The following is a 17705-nucleotide window of genomic DNA, read 5'->3' as shown; positions in this document are numbered from 1 at the left end:
CGGCCTTTCTGCGCACAGGACAGATGGATTAGACAGAAATCGGCCTTTCTGCACACAGGACAGATAGATTAGACAGAAATATTGAATGAGAAAGAAGATCAAGAACACAAAATATTTTCCAAACCCTCGATCGAGATGAAAGAACACAGTGAAATATCACACCCTCAGCTTGGAGAGCATCTGCCACGCCTCGAGATAGCTGTGAAGACTCGCCTCAAAAGCTGTGGCATCCAGCTGCGTATTTGAATTGGGCAGCCGCGACGCCACAGTAGTCACCACAAGTTGCCACCCGCATAGCTCCGATCCAAGAAGCAGTGCTGCCGCTTCCTCCTTGAAAGCAATCCGTGCATCGACAGACGGAGATGATGGCGATCTATCCACTACCTTGACGAGCCTCTGGAATCGGGCACGCGCAAGATCTGGGAGCTCTAGACTTTAGATTAAAAGGTTGGCATTAAAACTCGAATCACGGTCTTTCCTTTATGTCGTCGGACGGCCCGATATGGTATTTTGGTGGATCAACGGCTGACATGAAGTACTCTGTATGTAATAATTTTCCCCTTTGCCCAAGCCAAATCCCATGCCCTAAACACAAGGAAAGTGGTGGCGGTACTCCCACATCTCCCATACATCTCGACAAGGAGATTCCCGGGTTTCTAGCAGCAACCTTCGATCCCTTAACGGGCTGTGGCTTGCCCATTAACTTGATCCAGCCGTTGGCAGCCATCGGATTGAGTCAGGTTCTCTGCGAAAATTTTACTGTTGTCAGCCACATTCTGGAGAACGTGGCTGACAGCTACCAGGTTCTGGAGAACATGGCTGCTGTCATCTAGGTTCTAGAGAACTTGGCTCTCAGATCAAATGAAGAAGGAGTTCCTGGGTAGGGCGAGCATGTTCCCGCCCAGAACGGGCGAGCCAGGCATTAGCCTGGCGAGCATGTTCTGGAGGGAATGTGCGAGCCTGTGCCGGGAACGGCCTTAACAGGCTGTGGCAAGACCATTAACAGACACATGAAATAACGTTATTCGAGGATGAGAGTGGTCGAATGAACATAGAACACGTGGCTAAAAGTTATATATAACATGTTTTCTAGGGTTTTAGGGTTTTTTGTGCCGATGCCGTGAGGCTGTTGGATTCTCTCGGAAGTGGCAGCGGCAGCGGCAAGGCAGAAGCAGTAGTGGCAAGGCGTCAGCAGCAGCGGCAGGGTGGCAGCAGCTTGCCAAGGTCAGATCTGAGGCATAGCAACTAGATTGATCCAGATCTACTACTTGTCCATGTGTTTCAGGAATTTTGCAGCGGTTTCTTATGGTGCTCAAGGCAGCAGGAGCTTGTGTGTGTCGAGAGTAGCTTGAGAGCTGATAATCCCAGTTTGCCCTCATTTCCTGGTTTTCTCTGGATTTCATAGTTTTTCCTTCTCAATCCTCTTGATTTTGTCTATCTATAGATGGATCCTCCTTCATTTGATCTAGGATTGTCCTAGAATGCCGTTGATCTTGTTCTCTAGAACCTGGATGACAGCAGCCACGTTCTCCAGAATCTGGTAGCTGTTAGCCATGTTCTCCAGAACTTGGTAGCTGTCAGCCACATTCTCTAGAATGTGGCTGACAATAGTAAAATTCTTGTAGAGAACCTAACTCGTGTGAGACACAAAATCCCTAGGCCCCAAAGTGGAGCTGGAAGGGTGCCACGTGGTAGTGGCCGAAGCGAAAGCCAAACGAGCGTAACACGTTTGGACCAAAAGCTCCGACTTGAAAAGTCAAGAGCGGGAGTGGAACTCCCAACGAAGTGCTCGAGGAACGAGCACGAAGCGAGCAAAAAGCGAGGCTCCAAAAAGGGACCCAAAAGGACCAACACATGACACGTGGAAGTGTCCGAGATGGACTCGAGTTGGAGTCCGAAGTGGAGTCCGAGATGGACCCAAGTTGGAGTCCGACGTGGAGTCCGAGATGGACCCGAGTTGGAGTCCGACGTGGAGGCCGAGATGGACCCGAGTTGGAGTCCGAAGAGGAGTCCGACATGGACCCGAGTTGGAGTCCGAGATGGAGTCCGAGATGGAGTCCGAGGTGGACCCGAGATGGACCCGAGATGGAGTCCGAGATGGACCCGAGATGGAGTCCGAGATGGACCCGAGATGGAGTCCGAGATGGAGTCCGAGATGGAGTCCGAGGTGGACCCGAGATGGACCCGAAATGGAGTCCGAGATGGAGTCCGAGACGGACCCGAGATGGAGTCCGAGATGGAGTCCGAAGTCGAGACCGGGACCAAGACCGAGACCGGGACCGAGACCGAGACCGAGATCGGGACCGAGACCGAGACCGAGACTGAGGTCGAGGCCGAGTCCGAGTCCGAGTCCGAATCCGAGTCCGAGTCCGAGTCCGAGTCCGAGTCCGAGTCCGAGTTCGAAGCCTGAGAGGGTGAAAGCCCAAAGCGTTCGTCTCCCAGACCCTGGGGGGTTTGGTGAGCTCCAAAAGTATAGTAGGGGGAGGACTGCAGTGGAGCCAGTTTGGCCAGGAAAGGCCAGTTTGGCCCAGGAAGGCCGGACCCAGTGTTGGGTGATGAGCTGCCCACTGGGAAGTCCAAGACTAGAGTGAACACAGACCGACAAGCGGGGTAGCTTGGTGAAGTGTTCAAGAGCCGGCTCTAGTTCCCCCGGGAGATCGACTGGCCGATGCTCCCAGTCCAAGTGTGGGTGGCACTACCTACTTGGATACCTGGTGTGGCTCAATGGAACCCGCTCTAAGCCCATGGCTAGAGCACCCAAGGGCAGAACGCGAGGAGAGTACCCAGGTGGCTCGCGTAAGGCCACGGTGTTCCGAAATGTTGTCCCAAAGGCCCAGACTGTGGAAAGGAAGAGGAGCAGTCCTCTGGGGTAGTGACCAAGGACACAGTCATGTGGTGAGGAAGTCCCAGAGGACCGTGGGACTTAGTGGTCGGGCCTGTGGGTCTCGATCCAGTGGCAGTGTTGGCAAACACGGCCAAGGGCAGAAAGGGACTTAGTGGGGACTGACAGAGGGATATTGGGGAAGGCTATTCCCCTTGTCGGTGGGCATCCTAAGGATGCTAAGGAGTGGATCTGAGATGACCACTCACGGATGGTTTTCCTAGTCTTGGAGAGCCAAGACGGTGATGCAAGTGGTATTGGACTACCAGTGTGGCAAAGGTGATTGGGCATGGCCTTAGCGTAACGGGCTGCTATGTCGGTGGTACCTTTGAGTGTCGGTCATGGGATCGGACACGTGGAGCACTTGGACCAAGTGCAAATGTTGAGTGGCATGGATGCCATTCTCGGGGCTAGCAAGTCCCAAGTCCTGGATTGGACTTATGGAGGTTGTGAATGAGACTCCTCCAAGTGGTCAGAGGTGTGGTTAAGTGACTAAAGTAGAATGGAAAATTTAGTCGCTTACAATTTGGTATCGGAGCTGTTCCTTAGTCCGACTTTTATTGGTGCTCAAGTATATCACCACTAGTGTTGGCATTGGAAGGTCCGAGGAGTGGGCTTATCCTTGAGGAGTAGCAAGTCGGGAAGACATGGCTCTCCATTACAGTTCATGTGTGAACTTGTAAACGAGGTGGTGGATAGAAAAGGGCCAATAATGGAACGACTTTGGGATCTTGGGAACAGTGCAAGGTTTTCCTCATTGAGTTGAGGATGTGATCCGGATGAGCATTTGTCTCAGCAAATTGGCTAAGGTAGTTGTGGTAAACAACTAAAGTTGGGATCACGGGAAAGATAGAGACTCCAAAACAATAAAGGAGTCACAAGATTATCCTCATATAGTTGAGGTTGGTGCTCATGAATGTGAGACCAGAGGTAATGACCGTGAGAGGTCAAATACGGAAGAGGACTCAAGTCCTTGAAATGGTAGCCAGGGCTACCTTTAATAAATGCTGGAACAACCCAAGGAGTTGGGGGGTGTACTTAGAGATGAGAGGTATTCTCATCGCATGGACAAGTAGTCATAAGGGGCAAAAGTTGCCCCTAGAGAACAAAATCAAGTGTCGGAGTAACACTTGTGAAAATAGTTCTTTTGAGTAGGACAGGAATGCAAGAAGTGTATTCCAGTGAGCTAGTGCCTCACAAGTAGGACCTTAAGGGTCTGTGGGTTAACCAAGTCCAAAACTGCTGGATGACTCAAGTAGAGTCAAGGAATGGTCCTAAAAGGACTGATGGAAGCATTTGGACTGAGGTGTGTTGTACCCCACAAAGGATGGGGGGGGATCATAGGATCTAAGGATGAGAACAGAGGGTATCTCATCGATGGCAAAATGTGCCATGCTAAAGTTATGGGAAAGGTGTTCCCAGAAGAAAACAACTTTGACATAAAGTTGTGTGTGACCTCTATGGTGCAATGCTAACAGATGGTTGGCATGAGAAAGAGCGGTGTTGGTCTTGGCAAAGACTTAGACACGAAGGGGAAATGTCATAGAGGTAGGCTCGTGGAGCCGATGGTGTGGAGACACCAAATGTGCCAAGGTGTGATCCCTTGAGGCTATGTTGGTGGGTTCATGGGAACCCCTTGCCAAAGGAATCCCAATGGAAATGGGAATAGCATAGCTTAAGCTACAGAACATGCAGTTGGAGTGTGGTGACCCAAATAATGATGGAGGTGTGAAAGCACCAAGCAATGAGTTGTAGGACTTGACAACTATGAGGCAACTAAGCAAGAGATGCAAAATAACTGGTTAAACGGGTAGAAGGTAGCTACCCAAGACTTCTTAATAGCATAGGGAAGTTGGATATACCCTTACGGGGGATAAGTTGCTTGTGTTGCGATATAGTAAGTCAATGTCATAAAAGGAAATACTCATTGTCAAGAAAGCCATCATTGGGACACCCAAACACTCTAGAACACCAGAAGGTGGTGTTTGATGTCGCGAGGGCAATGGATAAAGCCCAAGGGACTAAGTCCCTAGCGAATGATGGATAGAAGGTGCTATCCAAATGTCCAAGGTTGCGGAGACAGGAGAGGACTGTCTACCCGAGTTGGACAAAGCCAAAAATGGAATTTTGGCAAGGCTAGTGATGGGCATGTAAAGGCCCATAAGCAACAATGTAATCCCAGTGTGTGTGATTATAAGGTGAGCATACCCGAATTGAGGAACCACTCCCTAGGCTATTGGGTAGGTTCATCCCTAAGAATACTTGCTAAAGCATGATAGAAAGTGCAAAGCTATCCTCCTGGTCTGGAGGAGAATGACCAAAGGAAAGGTGTGAAGCCAAAAAGCAAGAAGTAAGGGGATAAAACCGAACCGTAGGAATCAAAGGGCATAACCAAGGTTGGTTATGCCAGCTGGGAGTGGAGAATCAAGTGGGGGCTCGAGGGTGTTGCCGCTAGCAACCGTGATGCCATGGAGAGTCTAAAATATGGAATTGTCCATGTTAGACTATATGGCATTTGGAAGGCTTGCAAAAAGGGAGGCCTTAGCAAGCTGAGGGACAGAGTTCCTTCAAGGTTCCCAAAGACGATTCTAGGTAGCTTAGTACCTAGAAAGGCCAAGTGTAAATGGTTCATGGAATGCTCGAAATCAGAGTGGCGCAGCAGAAGCGTGGTCTTGAAGCTTGCCATGAGGAAAGGCTATCAAGGTTAGGGAAGTAGTTCCCGAGTGTTCAAGGAGAGGGCTTTGAACGAAAGTCGATGGTCAAGGACTTTCACGCTTATGCAGGAACCATGTTACAGTGGTCGGAGGACTTGCCAAGCGAGATTGGCACGTCGGGGGAACAAATACCCTAGTTGAAAGTGATAACTTCAAAAAGGGTGGGCCATGGGGCCGAGCATGGAAGAGTCCATGCATGATCACAGACATGTCAAGTGAGAGGACTTGGCAGTGTGGAGGAACTAGGTTCCTAAGCTGTGATCTGTAGCGCGCTTTAAAAATAAGTTGGTGCACCGGCGTGGGGGGTCACGCCAGGCATCTTGTGTGATGCCGTCCGTAGATGCATATACGGAGGTTGGGTTCGAGTCCCGACCCTCTAGTGCTTGGGTTCGAGTCCCAAATCACTAGGGCGTGGTGATGGTTTGGAATATGAGGACACTCATATTTCGGTGGTCATGGACTCTCAGTGGGGAGACTGGTTTGGGCACACCGCCAAGCGAGGGATGCCTCGGAGTCGTGATGCACGGTTAGATTGCTTAGTGTGAAAGCTCAGCATATCTAACTTGAACGCTTTGGTGCAAGTGGCACCAAGGTCGTGGTGAGTGAGATGGGGACACCTAATCTCAGTTGCTATGAACCCTTGGCCGTAAGGGCTGGCTTGGGTGCACCACCAAGTGTGGGGGATGCCCCCGGGGTTATAGTCAACAACTTGGAGGTCTAGAAGACCAAGTACCTCTTGGCAACTCTGTTAAGGTGCCAAGGTGAGATCACTAGGTGATCTTATGGCCAGATAAGGACAAGGTCCTTGGTTGGCTAAGGAATGAAGTTCCTGGTTCAAAATGTTGAAATTGAACTGTTTAAGGTGGTGTGGCTTGGTCGTGATGACCAAGTGGGAAGAGCACCTAAGGGAAATAAACTATGTCCGTGCGATGGCATAGTGAGTCCGAGGAAAGTAGTCTCTATAAAAGACCCATGGGAGGGTCACGAAGTTGGGCCGTGGATAGAGCCCATAGCAGAAGATGCTAAAAAGACGTACTAGGGGTGAACATCCTCCGGACTTGGCAAAGAAGAGTCTTTGCTATGGAACCGAAACAATACCTCAAGGAGGGAGGTAGAGATTCGATGTTGCTTGGTGCAACAATCAACGGATAGGAGCAAAAGATGAGTGGCCAAGATAGGGCCGTGGAATCCCTTGGAAGGAATCCAAGTGACAAAGTTAGGCGAGGAACACTAATGTGTTGGACGCTAACAAGTTGCGGGAAAGGAAGTGTGTTTCCAAGGAGGGATTCCGAAATGCTCCGATTTGGCGAAAGTGGAAGCTCCAAGGGAGGGAGCGGTAAGGTAGCCAAATGATAGGGCCATGAATAGCCCTAGCACAAAGTATGATAACTGAAACTTTGGCACGAAATAGAAGAGAGGATGATGGTGCCCTCGAGTAGAGAACTTCCTAGGAGGGGAAGTGGAGTTGCACAAAAGGTGCAAGGCAAGGTGTCGGAGACACCTAGGAAATTGACTCCAAGAAGTCAAAATTCAAAGTTCCAAAGTGCAAAGGTTATATCGATGGGAATTGAAACCACTCGAGAATGTGTAGTGGGAATTAAGTTAGAGAAGATGTCTCTAACAGGTTTAGTGAGAACTAAACCAATAAAAGGAGAGAACCACCACAAGAGGTCGAATGAGCCTCTAAGTCAGGGACGCTATGCTCCTTAGAGGATGGACAAGGCATGGTGAGCCTTTGGTGTCAAACCATAGACAAATATTGGCGAGGTGCCAAGGATGGAAATGGTAACACGTGCGGGTGTTACTTTATGAAAGGGTTTACCGTTCAATGAGGACATCGAACTTCGTCTATGGGTGGTGGAGTTGTGAGACACAAAATCCCTAGGCCCCAAAGTGGAGCTGGAAGGGTGCCACGTGGTAGTGGCCGAAGCGAAAGCCAAACAAGCGTAACACGTTTGGACCAAAAGCTCCGACTTGAAAAGTCAAGAGCGGGAGTGGAACTCCCAACGAAGTGCTCGAGGAACGAGCACGAAGCGAGCAAAAAGCGAGGCTCCAAAAAGGGACCCAAAAGGACCAACACATGACACGTGGAAGTGTCCGAGATGGACTCGAGTTGGAGTCCGAAGTGGAGTCCGAGATGGACCCAAGTTGGAGTCCGACGTGGAGTCCGAGATGGACCCGAGTTGGAGTCCGACGTGGAGGCCGAGATGGACCCGAGTTGGAGTCCGAAGAGGAGTCCGACATGGACCCGAGTTGGAGTCCGAGATGGAGTCCGAGATGGAGTCCGAGGTGGACCCGAGATGGACCCGAGATGGAGTCCGAGATGGAGTCCGAGATGGACCCGAGATGGAGTCCGAGATGGACCCGAGATGGAGTCCGAGATGGAGTCCGAGATGGAGTCCGAGGTGGACCCGAGATGGACCCGAAATGGAGTCCGAGATGGAGTCCGAGACGGACCCGAGATGGAGTCCGAGATGGAGTCCGAGATGGAGTCCGAGATGGAGTCCGAAGTCGAGACCGGGACCAAGACCGAGACCGGGACCGAGACCGAGACCGAGATCGGGACCGAGACCGAGACCGAGACCGAGGCCGAGGCCGAGTCCGAGTCCGAGTCCGAATCCGAGTCCGAGTCCGAGTCCGAGTCCGAGTCCGAGTCCGAGTTCGAAGCCTGAGAGGGTGAAAGCCCAAAGCGTTCGTCTCCCAGACCCTGGGGGGTTTGGTGAGCTCCAAAAGTATAGTAGGGGGAGGACTGCAGTGGAGCCAGTTTGGCCAGGAAAGGCCAGTTTGGCCCAGGAAGGCCGGACCCAGTGTTGGGTGATGAGCTGCCCACTGGGAAGTCCAAGACTAGAGTGAACACAGACCGACAAGCGGGGTAGCTTGGTGAAGTGTTCAAGAGCCGGCTCTAGTTCCCCCGGGAGATCGACTGGCCGATGCTCCCAGTCCAAGTGTGGGTGGCACTACCTACTTGGATACCTGTCGTGGCTCAATGGAACCCGCTCTAAGCCCATGGCTAGAGCACCCAAGGACAGAAGGCGAGGAGAGTACCCAGGTGGCTCGCGTAAGGCCACGGTGTTCCGAAATGTTGTCCCAAAGGCCCAGACTGTGGAAAGGAAGAGGAGCAGTCCTCTGGGGTAGTGACCAAGGACACAGTCATGTGGTGAGGAAGTCCCAGAGGACCGTGGGACTTAGTGGTCGGGCCTGTGGGTCTCGATCCAGTGGCAGTGTTGGCAAACACGGCCAAGGGCAGAAAGGGACTTAGTGGGGACTGACAGAGGGATATTGGGGAAGGCTATTCCCCTTGTCGGTGGGCATCCTAAGGATGCTAAGGAGTGGATCTGAGATGACCACTCACGGATGGTTTTCCTAGTCTTGGAGAGCCAAGACGGTGATGCAAGTGGTATTGGACTACCAGTGTGGCAAAGGTGATTGGGCATGGCCTTAGCGTAACGGGCTGCTATGTCGGTGGTACCTTTGAGTGTCGGTCATGGGATCGGACACGTGGAGCACTTGGACCAAGTGCAAATGTTGAGTGGCATGGATGCCATTCTCGGGGCTAGCAAGTCCCAAGTCCTGGATTGGACTTATGGAGGTTGTGAATGAGACTCCTCCAAGTGGTCAGAGGTGTGGTTAAGTGACTAAAGTAGAATGGAAAATTTAGTCGCTTACAACTCGATCTGACAGCTGCCAATGGCTAGATCAAGTTAATGGGCCAGCCCGTTAAGGAGGATCCATTTACAGATAGACAAAATCGAGAGGATTGAGAAGGAAAAACTATGAAATCCAGAGAAAACCAGAAAATGAGGGCAAATTGGGATTATCAGCTTTCAAGCTGCTCTTGACGCACCCAAGCTCCTCCTACCTTGAGTGCCACAAGAAACCGCTGCAAAATTTCTGAAACACACGGACAAGTAGTAGATCTGGATCAATTTAATTGCTATGCCTCAGATCTGACCTTGGCAAGCTACTGCCACCTGATGCCTTGCCGCTATTGCTTCCGCCTTGCCACTACCGCTGCCACTTCTGAGAGAATCCAATAGCCTCATGGCGTCGGCACAAAAAACCCTAAAACCCTAGAAAACATATAACTTATAGCCACATATGTTCATTCGACCGCTCTCATCCTCGAATAATGTTATTCCATGTTCTCGCCACAGCCCGTTAAAAGGCCGTTCCAGGCACGGGCTCGCACGTTCCCTCCAGAACGCGCTCGCCGGGCTAACGCCCGGCTTGCCCGTTCTGGGCGGGAACGTGCTTGCCCTACCCAGGAACTCCTTCATCGCCAATTGCAATGTCCTGGACGATCCTCATCGCGGCATTTGCCCGGAATGGGCAATCCGTTGCAACCGATGGTAGCGTTCCGGCGGATGGATCTGGAAGGGGTTCGCGCAAACAAGGTCACGTTCTTGGCTATGGTGGACGCGTGCTCTGGCTGGGGCTGCCCTGGGCATTGGATCTTCACCAGCGAATTCTCGCATCGATCGATTTCGATCTTGTGCATCAGCATGCTGGGGAAGGAATTCCTGGCAAAAATCGAGAGCAAGCGCGTTGAATGCCATGCTTGCTGCGTATGCCCGCAATGGCTGGCATCTCGAGTGCCTGGATCTCTTCCAAGAGCTCGTGGAGCTCGATCAGGTTTTGCCGGACGCTGCAACGATCGCCACTGCGCTCTCGGCGTGCTGCGATCCCAAGTTCTTGGATCTGGGAAGGCAATGTACGCGATTGCTGGCGACCGATCCACCGTGCTGTGAGAATGTACGCCCACTGCCAGAGCTTCGACGATTCCATAGCGGCATTCGAGGAGATCACTGACAAGAACGCCGTGTCGTGGGCGGCACTCGTCCAGGTCGGGTGATCCGGCGTATGATCATCTAACGCCGATGGGCGAATCTACGAACAAGACGTTTGATGCTATCAAAAGGTGAAGTATAGGGTTTAGGAGGAAGAAATGCGGGAGGAGGCGGCGGCGCTGGTCCTTGCGCTCGCGGACGCGGAGGCGGTGAAATTCGGCGAGTTCAAGCTCAAGAGTGGCATCATCTCGCCAATCTACATCGATCTCCGGGTGATCGTCTCCTACCCTGATTTGCTCCGCCAGGTCTCCGCCGCGCTCTGGTCCGCCGCCGCCGCCCCCGCCGCCCCGTTCGACCTCATCTGCGGCGTCCCCTACACCGCGCTGCCCATCGCGACGTGCATCTCCCTCGCGCACAATGTGCCAATGGTGATGCGCCGCAAGGAGGTCAAGGACTATGGCACCCGCAAGGCGATCGAGGGCTTCTTCTCCAGCGGCCAGTCGTGCCTGGTGATCGAGGATCTAGTGACGAGCGGCGCATCGGTGCTGGAGACCGTGGAGCCTCTCACCGCCGCCGGGCTTAAGGTCTCGGACGTGGTGGTGTTGATCGATAGAGAGCAGGGTGGCGGCGACAACCTTCGCAAGCATGGATTGAGGCTCCACTCCGCCATCACTCTGAGCTACGCGGTGGATGTTCTGGTGAAGCATGGGAGAGTGAGCGAGGAGGTGGCGGCGTCCGTGAAGAGCTTTGTTCGATCTAACAGGGCGGAGCTTCCTGCAAATCCTCCTGGAGCTTCTTCTCTTGTCGCCGCCAAGAAGCCAAAGAGGTTGGCGTATGGAGAAAGGGCCGTGCTCGCGCAGAATGCTGCTGGGAAGAAACTCTTGGAGCTCATGGAGCGGAAGAAGAGTAACTTGAGTGTTGCGGCGGACGTCGCGACGTCCGAGGAGCTTCTCAAGCTCGCCGACGCTGTGAGTTCGTTTTGTCTTTCTTTGTTTTGTTTGTCACTGAATCCAAGGTTTGTGATGGTCATACAGGTCGGGCCTGAGATATGCGTGCTCAAGACGCACGTTGATGTGCTCTCGGATTTTAGCGAGGAGCTCACAGTCAAGCTTCGTGCGGTGAGTCTATTGTTTCTTCCTTCTCGTGTCCTTTTGGCCTCTGATATACAAAATGTGTGTTTGCAGATTGCGGAGAAGCACGATTTTATGATCTTTGAGGACCGGAAGTTTGCTGATATCGGCAACACGGTTTCTATGCAGTACGAGGGGTAAGATACAATCCTTTTTACTTTTGATGTTTTTGTACTCAAAGCAGAGTTTTTCTTTGTAGAGGTCCGTTTAAGATTGTGGACTGGTCGGATATCACAAACGCGCACATAGTGCCTGGCCCTGGAATCATTGACGGTCTCAAGCTCAAGGTTTACAAGTCCCAAAAAGTTTCAAGCAGTCACGGTAAACTCTACGTCTTTTGTTGGCTATAGGGACTGGCGAAGGGGCGGGGTTTGCTGCTACTGGCCGAGATGAGCTCCAAAGGAACTCTAGCACAGGGCGAGTACACAGCAGCAGCAGAAAAAATGGCCGCGGACAATCCAGACTTCGTCATGGGATTCATCTCCATAAATCCTGCTGCGTGGGCTCAAGCTGCGGATCCCGGATTCATCCACATGACTCCCGGAGTGCAGATGAGCGCCGGGGGCGATGATCTTGGGCAGCAGTACAACACTCCTGAAAATGTAAGAGTTTTCTTCTGTTTGCTCGTTCGTTTCTTCTGTTTTGTTCGTCCGTTTCTTCTCTTTGCTCGATCGTTGCTTCTCTTTGCTCGTTCGGTTCTTCTCTTTGCTCGTTTGTTTCTTCTCTTTTGTTCGTTGATTTGCTAATCTTCCTGTGGATGTTATAGGTGATTGCTGACCGACAGAGTGATATAATCATCGTTGGTAGGGGAATTATCAAGGCCAAAAATCCTGCCTTGGCCTCTCGCGAGTATAGAAACGCTGGGTGGCAAGCGTACCTGAAAAGCATCGCCGCTGCGTAGAAGAAAAAAGAATAGCAGGCGAAACTTTGGTTGTTGTTGATTTGTCCCAATCCAAAGAATTTGATCCAAGCATATACCACCTCCCTTGGCTTTGTTTTGCCATGCTATTTCCTTGAAATAATGCTTGGACCTTGTGTCGTGAACTAAAGTTATAACCATTTGGTTGTGTGCGAGGGACAGGGCTTAGGGTTTGGGCGCTCGTTCTTTCGTGTTCTCGGACCAATGGCCGCGGCGGCAGCAGCGACAGCGAGCTTCGTCCAGGCGCCAATGAGCGCGAAGCACTCCGGCGGATCTCCTTCCATTTCCAGCAGGTAATTCGGCTCTTGGTCTCGCGAAATCGATGGATCTGTGTGTTGTCTGTGTGTCTCCTGCCAGGCCCGCATTCCAGAGCTTCATCGGCATGAAATCCAGTGGAGAATGCCGGCAGGCCGCATTCTTCCGCGGCGACATGCACGATATTTCGCTGAGGAATCACAAGCCCCTTGTGACTGTCGCTGCCAGGAACGCCGATGTTCGTCCCAGAGCTGCCGCGACGTACAAGGCGGCCGTGCTGGGAGCTGGTGGAGGAATCGGGCAGCCGCTCTCTCTACTGCTTAAGATGTCGCCGCTGCTCTCGCATCTAAACCTCTACGATATTGCCAACGTCAAGGGCGTGGCTGCAGATTTGAGTCACTGTAACACACCATCACTGGTACGAGGTTTCTGCGCGTTCTCTTCGAAAAAAAACTAACTTTTTTCCTAGGTGACGCCTTACACTGGAGCTGAGGAGCTCGCGGAGTCACTCAAGGGTGTAGATCTTATCATCATTCCTGCTGGAGTTCCTCGAAAGCCAGGAATGACGAGAGATGATCTTTTCAATATCAACGCTGGTATTGTGAAGACACTTGTCGAGGCAGCAGCAGATTACGCACCCAAGGTTCGTCTTTTTTCTCTAGAAAAGGATGAAATGTACTGAATACCTTGTGGCAGGCTTGGATCAACATTATCAGCAATCCCGTGAACTCGACCGTGCCCATAGCTGCTGAGGTTCTTAAAAAGAAGGGAGTGTTCGATCCAAAGAAGCTCTTTGGTGTGACGACTCTCGACGTTGTGCGGGCAAACACTTTTGTAGCCCAGCAGAAGACTCTGAGGCTCATTGATGTGGATGTTCCGGTCGTAGGTGGACACGCCGGGATCACCATTCTTCCGCTGCTGTCCAAGACACGCCCCAAAACCGAGTTCACGCAAGAGGAGATCGAGAAGCTGACAGTGAGGATTCAAAACGCTGGCACAGAAGTAGTTGAGGTAACTGAGAATTTCTTCCCGCACTTGGAGAGTTGACGAGTATTTTCGCGTTTTTCATTTCGAACAGGCAAAGGCTGGAGCAGGCTCTGCGACTTTGTCGATGGTACTTGTTTTTCTTTTTCAGCGCTTTACTCTCTTTTGTTCTAGGCTTATGCTGCTGCTCGTTTTGCGGAGTCTTGCCTTCGTGCAATAGACGGCGACGCTGATGTCTACGAGTGCACTTACGTCAAGTCGGATGTAAGCATTTGAAACTTTTGGGGACTCCGGTGTTAAAACCTCTTACCTCTTGTTCCTTGGATCTGTCCAGGTGATGCAAGAGCTCCCCTTCTTCGCGTCGCGAGTGAAGCTGGGCAAGGATGGAGTGGAGGCATTCGTCCACACGGACATCCGGGGCTTGACAGAGTACGAGGAGAAAGCTCTCCAGGCTTTGGTTCCAGAGCTCAAGGGCAGCATCGAGAAGGGAATTAATTTCGTTAACAAGCAACCAGCCGCGGCGTCCGTGTAGGAACCATTCGAGGCAAAGTTTTGACAGATTTTTGGCAGACATTTGATAAAGAATAAATTCGATATGCTAAACCTTTGATATTAGAATATGCTTGACTGATTCCCAGCTTTGATATTAGGAATATGCTTTGATATACTCAAATAGGGTTAGGGTTTAGGGAGGATGAGCAAGAATAAGAATTTCCGGAAGCGTGGCGATGGCGAAGCAGGCGACGATGATCCGGTCGACCAGAAGCTCCTCAAGGAGAAGATTCCGGCGTCCAAGCCTGGGAGGAAGCAGCTGCTGAGCTTTGCGGAGGAGGCGGCGGAGGAGGCCGATGATCCATCGCCCGGCATCGCGGCCACGGCAGGGAAGAGGAATGCTGTGAGAGGTAAGCCTCCCAGGAAGCCCGCTTCCTCCTCTACATTGCTGAGCTTCGATGGGGAGGATGGAAATTCATCTCGGGGCCGCAAGAGATCAGGGTATGGGCCTAGCCATGGCTCGGGGCACGCAATGGGGGCGGGCAAGGATAAAGCTCAAGCCGTGTCCAATGTTTTACCTCAAGCTGGGGAGTACACTCCCGAGAGGCTCCAGGAGCTCCAGAAGAACACGATCCGGCTGGGTGGTGCCAAGCCGGTTTTGCCAGTGGAATCGAAGCCTCCTCCGGCCGAGCCTCTCGTGATCCTTAAGGGAGTTTTGAAGCCTGTTCTTCACGAAGGTGGTGAGAGTAGCGTGCTTGTGAACAGCAGCAACGAGTTGCCGGTAGTTCCGCCAGAGGATGGTGTGGATGCCGTGATGGAAGCTGCTTTCGGTGGTGTTGACGGGCTGATTCCTGACGCTGCTGCCATCGCCGCGGCCAAGGCACAGCGGGAACGGAAGAGGATTGCTCACAGTGCTCCGGATTATATCCCTGTTGGATCGTCCAGCGATGCCGACTTTCGGTCGAGGATTCGTGACGCTCCGGAGGTGGTGTTGAAGAAAGACGAGGCTGTTTCTAGCGACGACGAGGCCGAGGAAGTTCGAGGGAGGCTCACTTTTATTGGCCACAAGGACAATGGAAAGAAAGCTGGCGTGTTTGATTTCGTCGAGAACGTGGAAGAAGAAGACGAGGAGAAGATGTGGGAGGAAGAGCAGCTGAAGAAAGGGGTTGGAAAGAGAGTTGAGGATCCTTCCAGCAGAGGTGTTCCACTCTTGCCCGGTGGTGCTTATGGTCAGGTTCCAAGCAGGCCGCTTGTAGCGCATCCGACGTTTACATTGGATCAGCAGGCAGAGTCAGCCATGCTCGCCTTGCAGCAAGGCTTAAAGCGGCTACAGGAATCTCACGCAAAGACGCAGTCCGATCTTTACTCGGTGGAACAGAACTTAACTTCTTCTGCTGCTAGTATCACGATGCTAGAAGAAAAGTTCTCGTCGGCTGGGAAGAAGTACATCTACATGCAACAACTGAGAGACTTTGTGTCAACACTATGCGCGTTTTTACAGGTATGTACTGTTTTTCTTTTGTCGTGCATGTATTTACGCTGCTTCTCAGGCCAAGAGTCCGTTGATTGAAGAACTTGAGGAGCACATGCAAAAGCTTCATGAGGAACGTGCGGATGCAGTATTTCAACGACGGATACTGGATGGTGCTGATGAGAAAGTGCAACTTGACTCGGCTATTGAAGCGGCTATGGCTGTCTTGACCCGAGGTGGCAGCATACAGACAGCGTCGGCTCATGCCTCCTCTGCTACGCAGGCCGCTGCGGCTGCAGCTTTAAATGGCATTGCTCCGGAACTGGACGAGTTTGGAAGGGACACGAGCCTCCAAAAGCGCATGGAAATGAAGTCGAGAGCCAGTGCAAGGAAGCGCCGGATATCTCGGGTTCTTGCCAAGACCTCCTCAGAGGAGTGTTCCAGTGACGAGAGCGACAACGAAATGGCTTTCGGTTCTGGTCGGGATGAAACTTTGGAGACTGCGGAGAGAATTTTCAGCGACGCGTCTGAAGAATACTCCCAACTCGAGATGGTAAAGAACAGGCTGACAGAGTGGCATCGAGAGTATCCAGCGGCCTACACGGATGCTTATGTCTCGCTCAGTGCTCCTGCCATATTTGCACCGTTTGTCCGACTGGAGCTTCTCAAATGGGATCCTCTTCGTGACAGTGCAGGATTTGAGAGTATGAAATGGTAAGGTAATTCTTGTGTGGTGTTCTGCTCGCTGAAACGATTTTCTTTGGTTCCAGGCATTCTCTCCTTTGCGAGTACGATGACTCCGACTTGGTGCCAAGTTTGGTAGAGAGGGTGGCGCTCCCGTTATTGCATCATTACATTGGACACTGCTGGGACCGATTGAGTACGACTCAAACAAGAAACGCCGTTGCTGCCGTCCAGGAGATTTCGGTGTACGTGCCAGCAACCAGCGACGCTTTCATTGATTTGGTCGCACTAGTCCGAAGCAGGATTGCAGCAGCTGTCTCCGAAGTGGAGGTAATAATTGGTTTTCGTACTGTGGACGATCTAACCGTGACCTCGAAAAACATTCAGGTTCCTACTTGGAGTGCTCAACTTACAACGGCCGTGGAACAGGCTGCCGAGATTGCGGAGTATCGGTTCAGGCTTTCTATCAAACTGCTACGGAACATCGGACTTTGGAAGAATGTTTTGTCCCTGTCTAAGCTGAACCAGCTGGGACTAGAGGAGCTCTTGAACGGAAGAATTCTTCCACACCTCCGCGTGCTTGCGCCTGAAGACGCTGTCGCGAGAACCGAGACGGTGCTTGTGGCTCTACACGGTACGTGGATCAGCAGTGGCGTTAAAGACATGTGGTATGTATACTATTACCTTTTCTTCTTCCACTTTTTCCGTGTAGCTAACTTTATGCCTATCTATCTTCTTTTTCTTTACGCAGTCCTGAGCTTGGTGCGTTTATCCAGCACGTAATTAGCCTGGGACGGACGCTGGAGAAGCTGAAGAAGCGCGATGTGGCGGCCCTCGCTCAGGCCGTCCGGAAGATGCTACTCTCTCTAAACCAGCCCGAGAAGGCCCGAGAACTTGCGAGAGTTTTCCAGCTCAAGGAGCCCGCTGTGTAAGTAAGTGGATTTGACAAGGAAGCTCTCGTTTGTAGTAACAGTGGCCAGGCTTTTGGTTTGCAGAAGCTGATACAGAGCTTGGATAGAGATCGATACCCAAGCTCTTGTGTAAATCTCGTCAGTTCTTCGTGGTAAGGAGCAAGAATTCTTTCGTTTTTCCATTTTTCTTTTCCTTGTGGAGCTGGACCAAGAGCTTTTCCAGGGCCGAAGGGAAACAATGCTCGCCTCGATCGACGCGATAGCGTGAAACAAAGTAATGCGTCAGACGACAACGATGCTGGATCCAACGGCTGTGCGAGGGCCACGTGCTGGCGTGACTAGATTCTGATGCTTTGGATCTGCGGCTGGCAATTTTTTGCTGGGAGACCATTTTGTTTGTTTTTGTTTTTAGATCCTCTCGGCCACTGCTTCGCGCAGGAAAGGAAAAAAAGGAAAAGGGAAAGAAGGGTCTTGGAT

At 51.8% G+C, this 17705-nt stretch overlaps 3 protein-coding genes across 8 annotated transcripts; all 3 read left to right on the top strand.

The window, feature by feature from the left end:
- Window positions 1-10508: 10508 nt before the first annotated feature.
- On the top strand, window positions 10509-12485 carry LOC9635814 (uridine 5'-monophosphate synthase). Its single transcript, XM_002991230.2, has 6 exons — window positions 10509-11350; window positions 11417-11500; window positions 11567-11649; window positions 11712-11799; window positions 11863-12114; window positions 12279-12485. The coding sequence occupies exons 1-6, from the start codon at window positions 10541-10543 to the stop codon at window positions 12411-12413; spliced, it is 1452 nt and encodes a 483-aa protein (XP_002991276.1). The 5' UTR covers window positions 10509-10540; the 3' UTR covers window positions 12414-12485.
- Window positions 12486-12578: 93 nt separating this feature from the next.
- On the top strand, window positions 12579-14288 carry LOC9635813 (malate dehydrogenase, chloroplastic). The gene is made up of 7 exons (XM_002991229.2): window positions 12579-12724; window positions 12789-13104; window positions 13156-13329; window positions 13383-13697; window positions 13765-13800; window positions 13845-13934; window positions 14005-14288. Exons 1-7 carry the CDS (start codon window positions 12636-12638, stop codon window positions 14200-14202), a joined length of 1218 nt encoding a protein of 405 aa, XP_002991275.2. The 5' UTR covers window positions 12579-12635; the 3' UTR covers window positions 14203-14288.
- A 71-nt stretch (window positions 14289-14359) lies between these two features.
- Window positions 14360-17699, top strand: LOC9635812 (transcriptional repressor ILP1). 6 transcript variants are annotated; one of them, XR_002991067.1, is made up of 7 exons: window positions 14360-15663; window positions 15713-16347; window positions 16404-16647; window positions 16705-16985; window positions 17069-17245; window positions 17313-17380; window positions 17452-17699. XR_002991067.1 is itself a non-coding variant. In XM_002991228.2 (6 exons), exons 1-5 carry the CDS (start codon window positions 14365-14367, stop codon window positions 17247-17249), a joined length of 2640 nt encoding a protein of 879 aa, XP_002991274.1. In that variant the 5' UTR covers window positions 14360-14364; the 3' UTR covers window positions 17313-17408. The 6 variants fall into 6 exon arrangements, 3 of the variants coding, with proteins under 3 accessions (XP_002991274.1, XP_024520759.1, XP_024520760.1); XR_002991068.1 differs by having other exon boundaries at window positions 17069-17249; XR_002991069.1 differs by having other exon boundaries at window positions 17069-17249; window positions 17298-17380.
- The last annotated feature ends 6 nt before the right edge of the window (window positions 17700-17705 follow it).

The sequence above is a fragment of the Selaginella moellendorffii genome, unplaced genomic scaffold (assembly GCF_000143415.4).
Source record: "Selaginella moellendorffii unplaced genomic scaffold, v1.0 SELMOscaffold_117, whole genome shotgun sequence".
NCBI lineage: Eukaryota > Viridiplantae > Streptophyta > Lycopodiopsida > Selaginellales > Selaginellaceae > Selaginella > Selaginella moellendorffii.
Note: the sequence above shows the minus strand (reverse complement) of the source record. Positions and strands in the feature narration are given on the sequence as shown.

What these genes read in the sequence shown, in the direction of transcription:
- LOC9635814 (XM_002991230.2), top strand. Translation starts at nt 10,541, where the DNA reads ATGCGGGAGGAGGCGGCGGCGCTGGTCCTTGCGCTCGCGGACGCGGAG. An exon ending in GTTTCTATGCAGTACGAGGG is followed by an intron (nt 11,650 to 11,711) that starts GTAAGATACAAT and finishes TTTTCTTTGTAG; the next exon opens with AGGTCCGTTTAAGATTGTGG. An exon ending in TTGACGGTCTCAAGCTCAAG is followed by an intron (nt 11,800 to 11,862) that starts GTTTACAAGTCC and finishes TGTTGGCTATAG; the next exon opens with GGACTGGCGAAGGGGCGGGG.
- LOC9635812 (XM_024664991.1), top strand. Translation starts at nt 14,365, where the DNA reads ATGAGCAAGAATAAGAATTTCCGGAAGCGTGGCGATGGCGAAGCAGGC. An exon ending in GGATTTGAGAGTATGAAATG is followed by an intron (nt 16,348 to 16,403) that starts GTAAGGTAATTC and finishes CTTTGGTTCCAG; the next exon opens with GCATTCTCTCCTTTGCGAGT. An exon ending in CAGCTGTCTCCGAAGTGGAG is followed by an intron (nt 16,648 to 16,704) that starts GTAATAATTGGT and finishes AAAAACATTCAG; the next exon opens with GTTCCTACTTGGAGTGCTCA.
- LOC9635813 (XM_002991229.2), top strand. Translation starts at nt 12,636, where the DNA reads ATGGCCGCGGCGGCAGCAGCGACAGCGAGCTTCGTCCAGGCGCCAATG. An exon ending in TCTCCTTCCATTTCCAGCAG is followed by an intron (nt 12,725 to 12,788) that starts GTAATTCGGCTC and finishes GTCTCCTGCCAG; the next exon opens with GCCCGCATTCCAGAGCTTCA. An exon ending in CAGCAGATTACGCACCCAAG is followed by an intron (nt 13,330 to 13,382) that starts GTTCGTCTTTTT and finishes ACCTTGTGGCAG; the next exon opens with GCTTGGATCAACATTATCAG.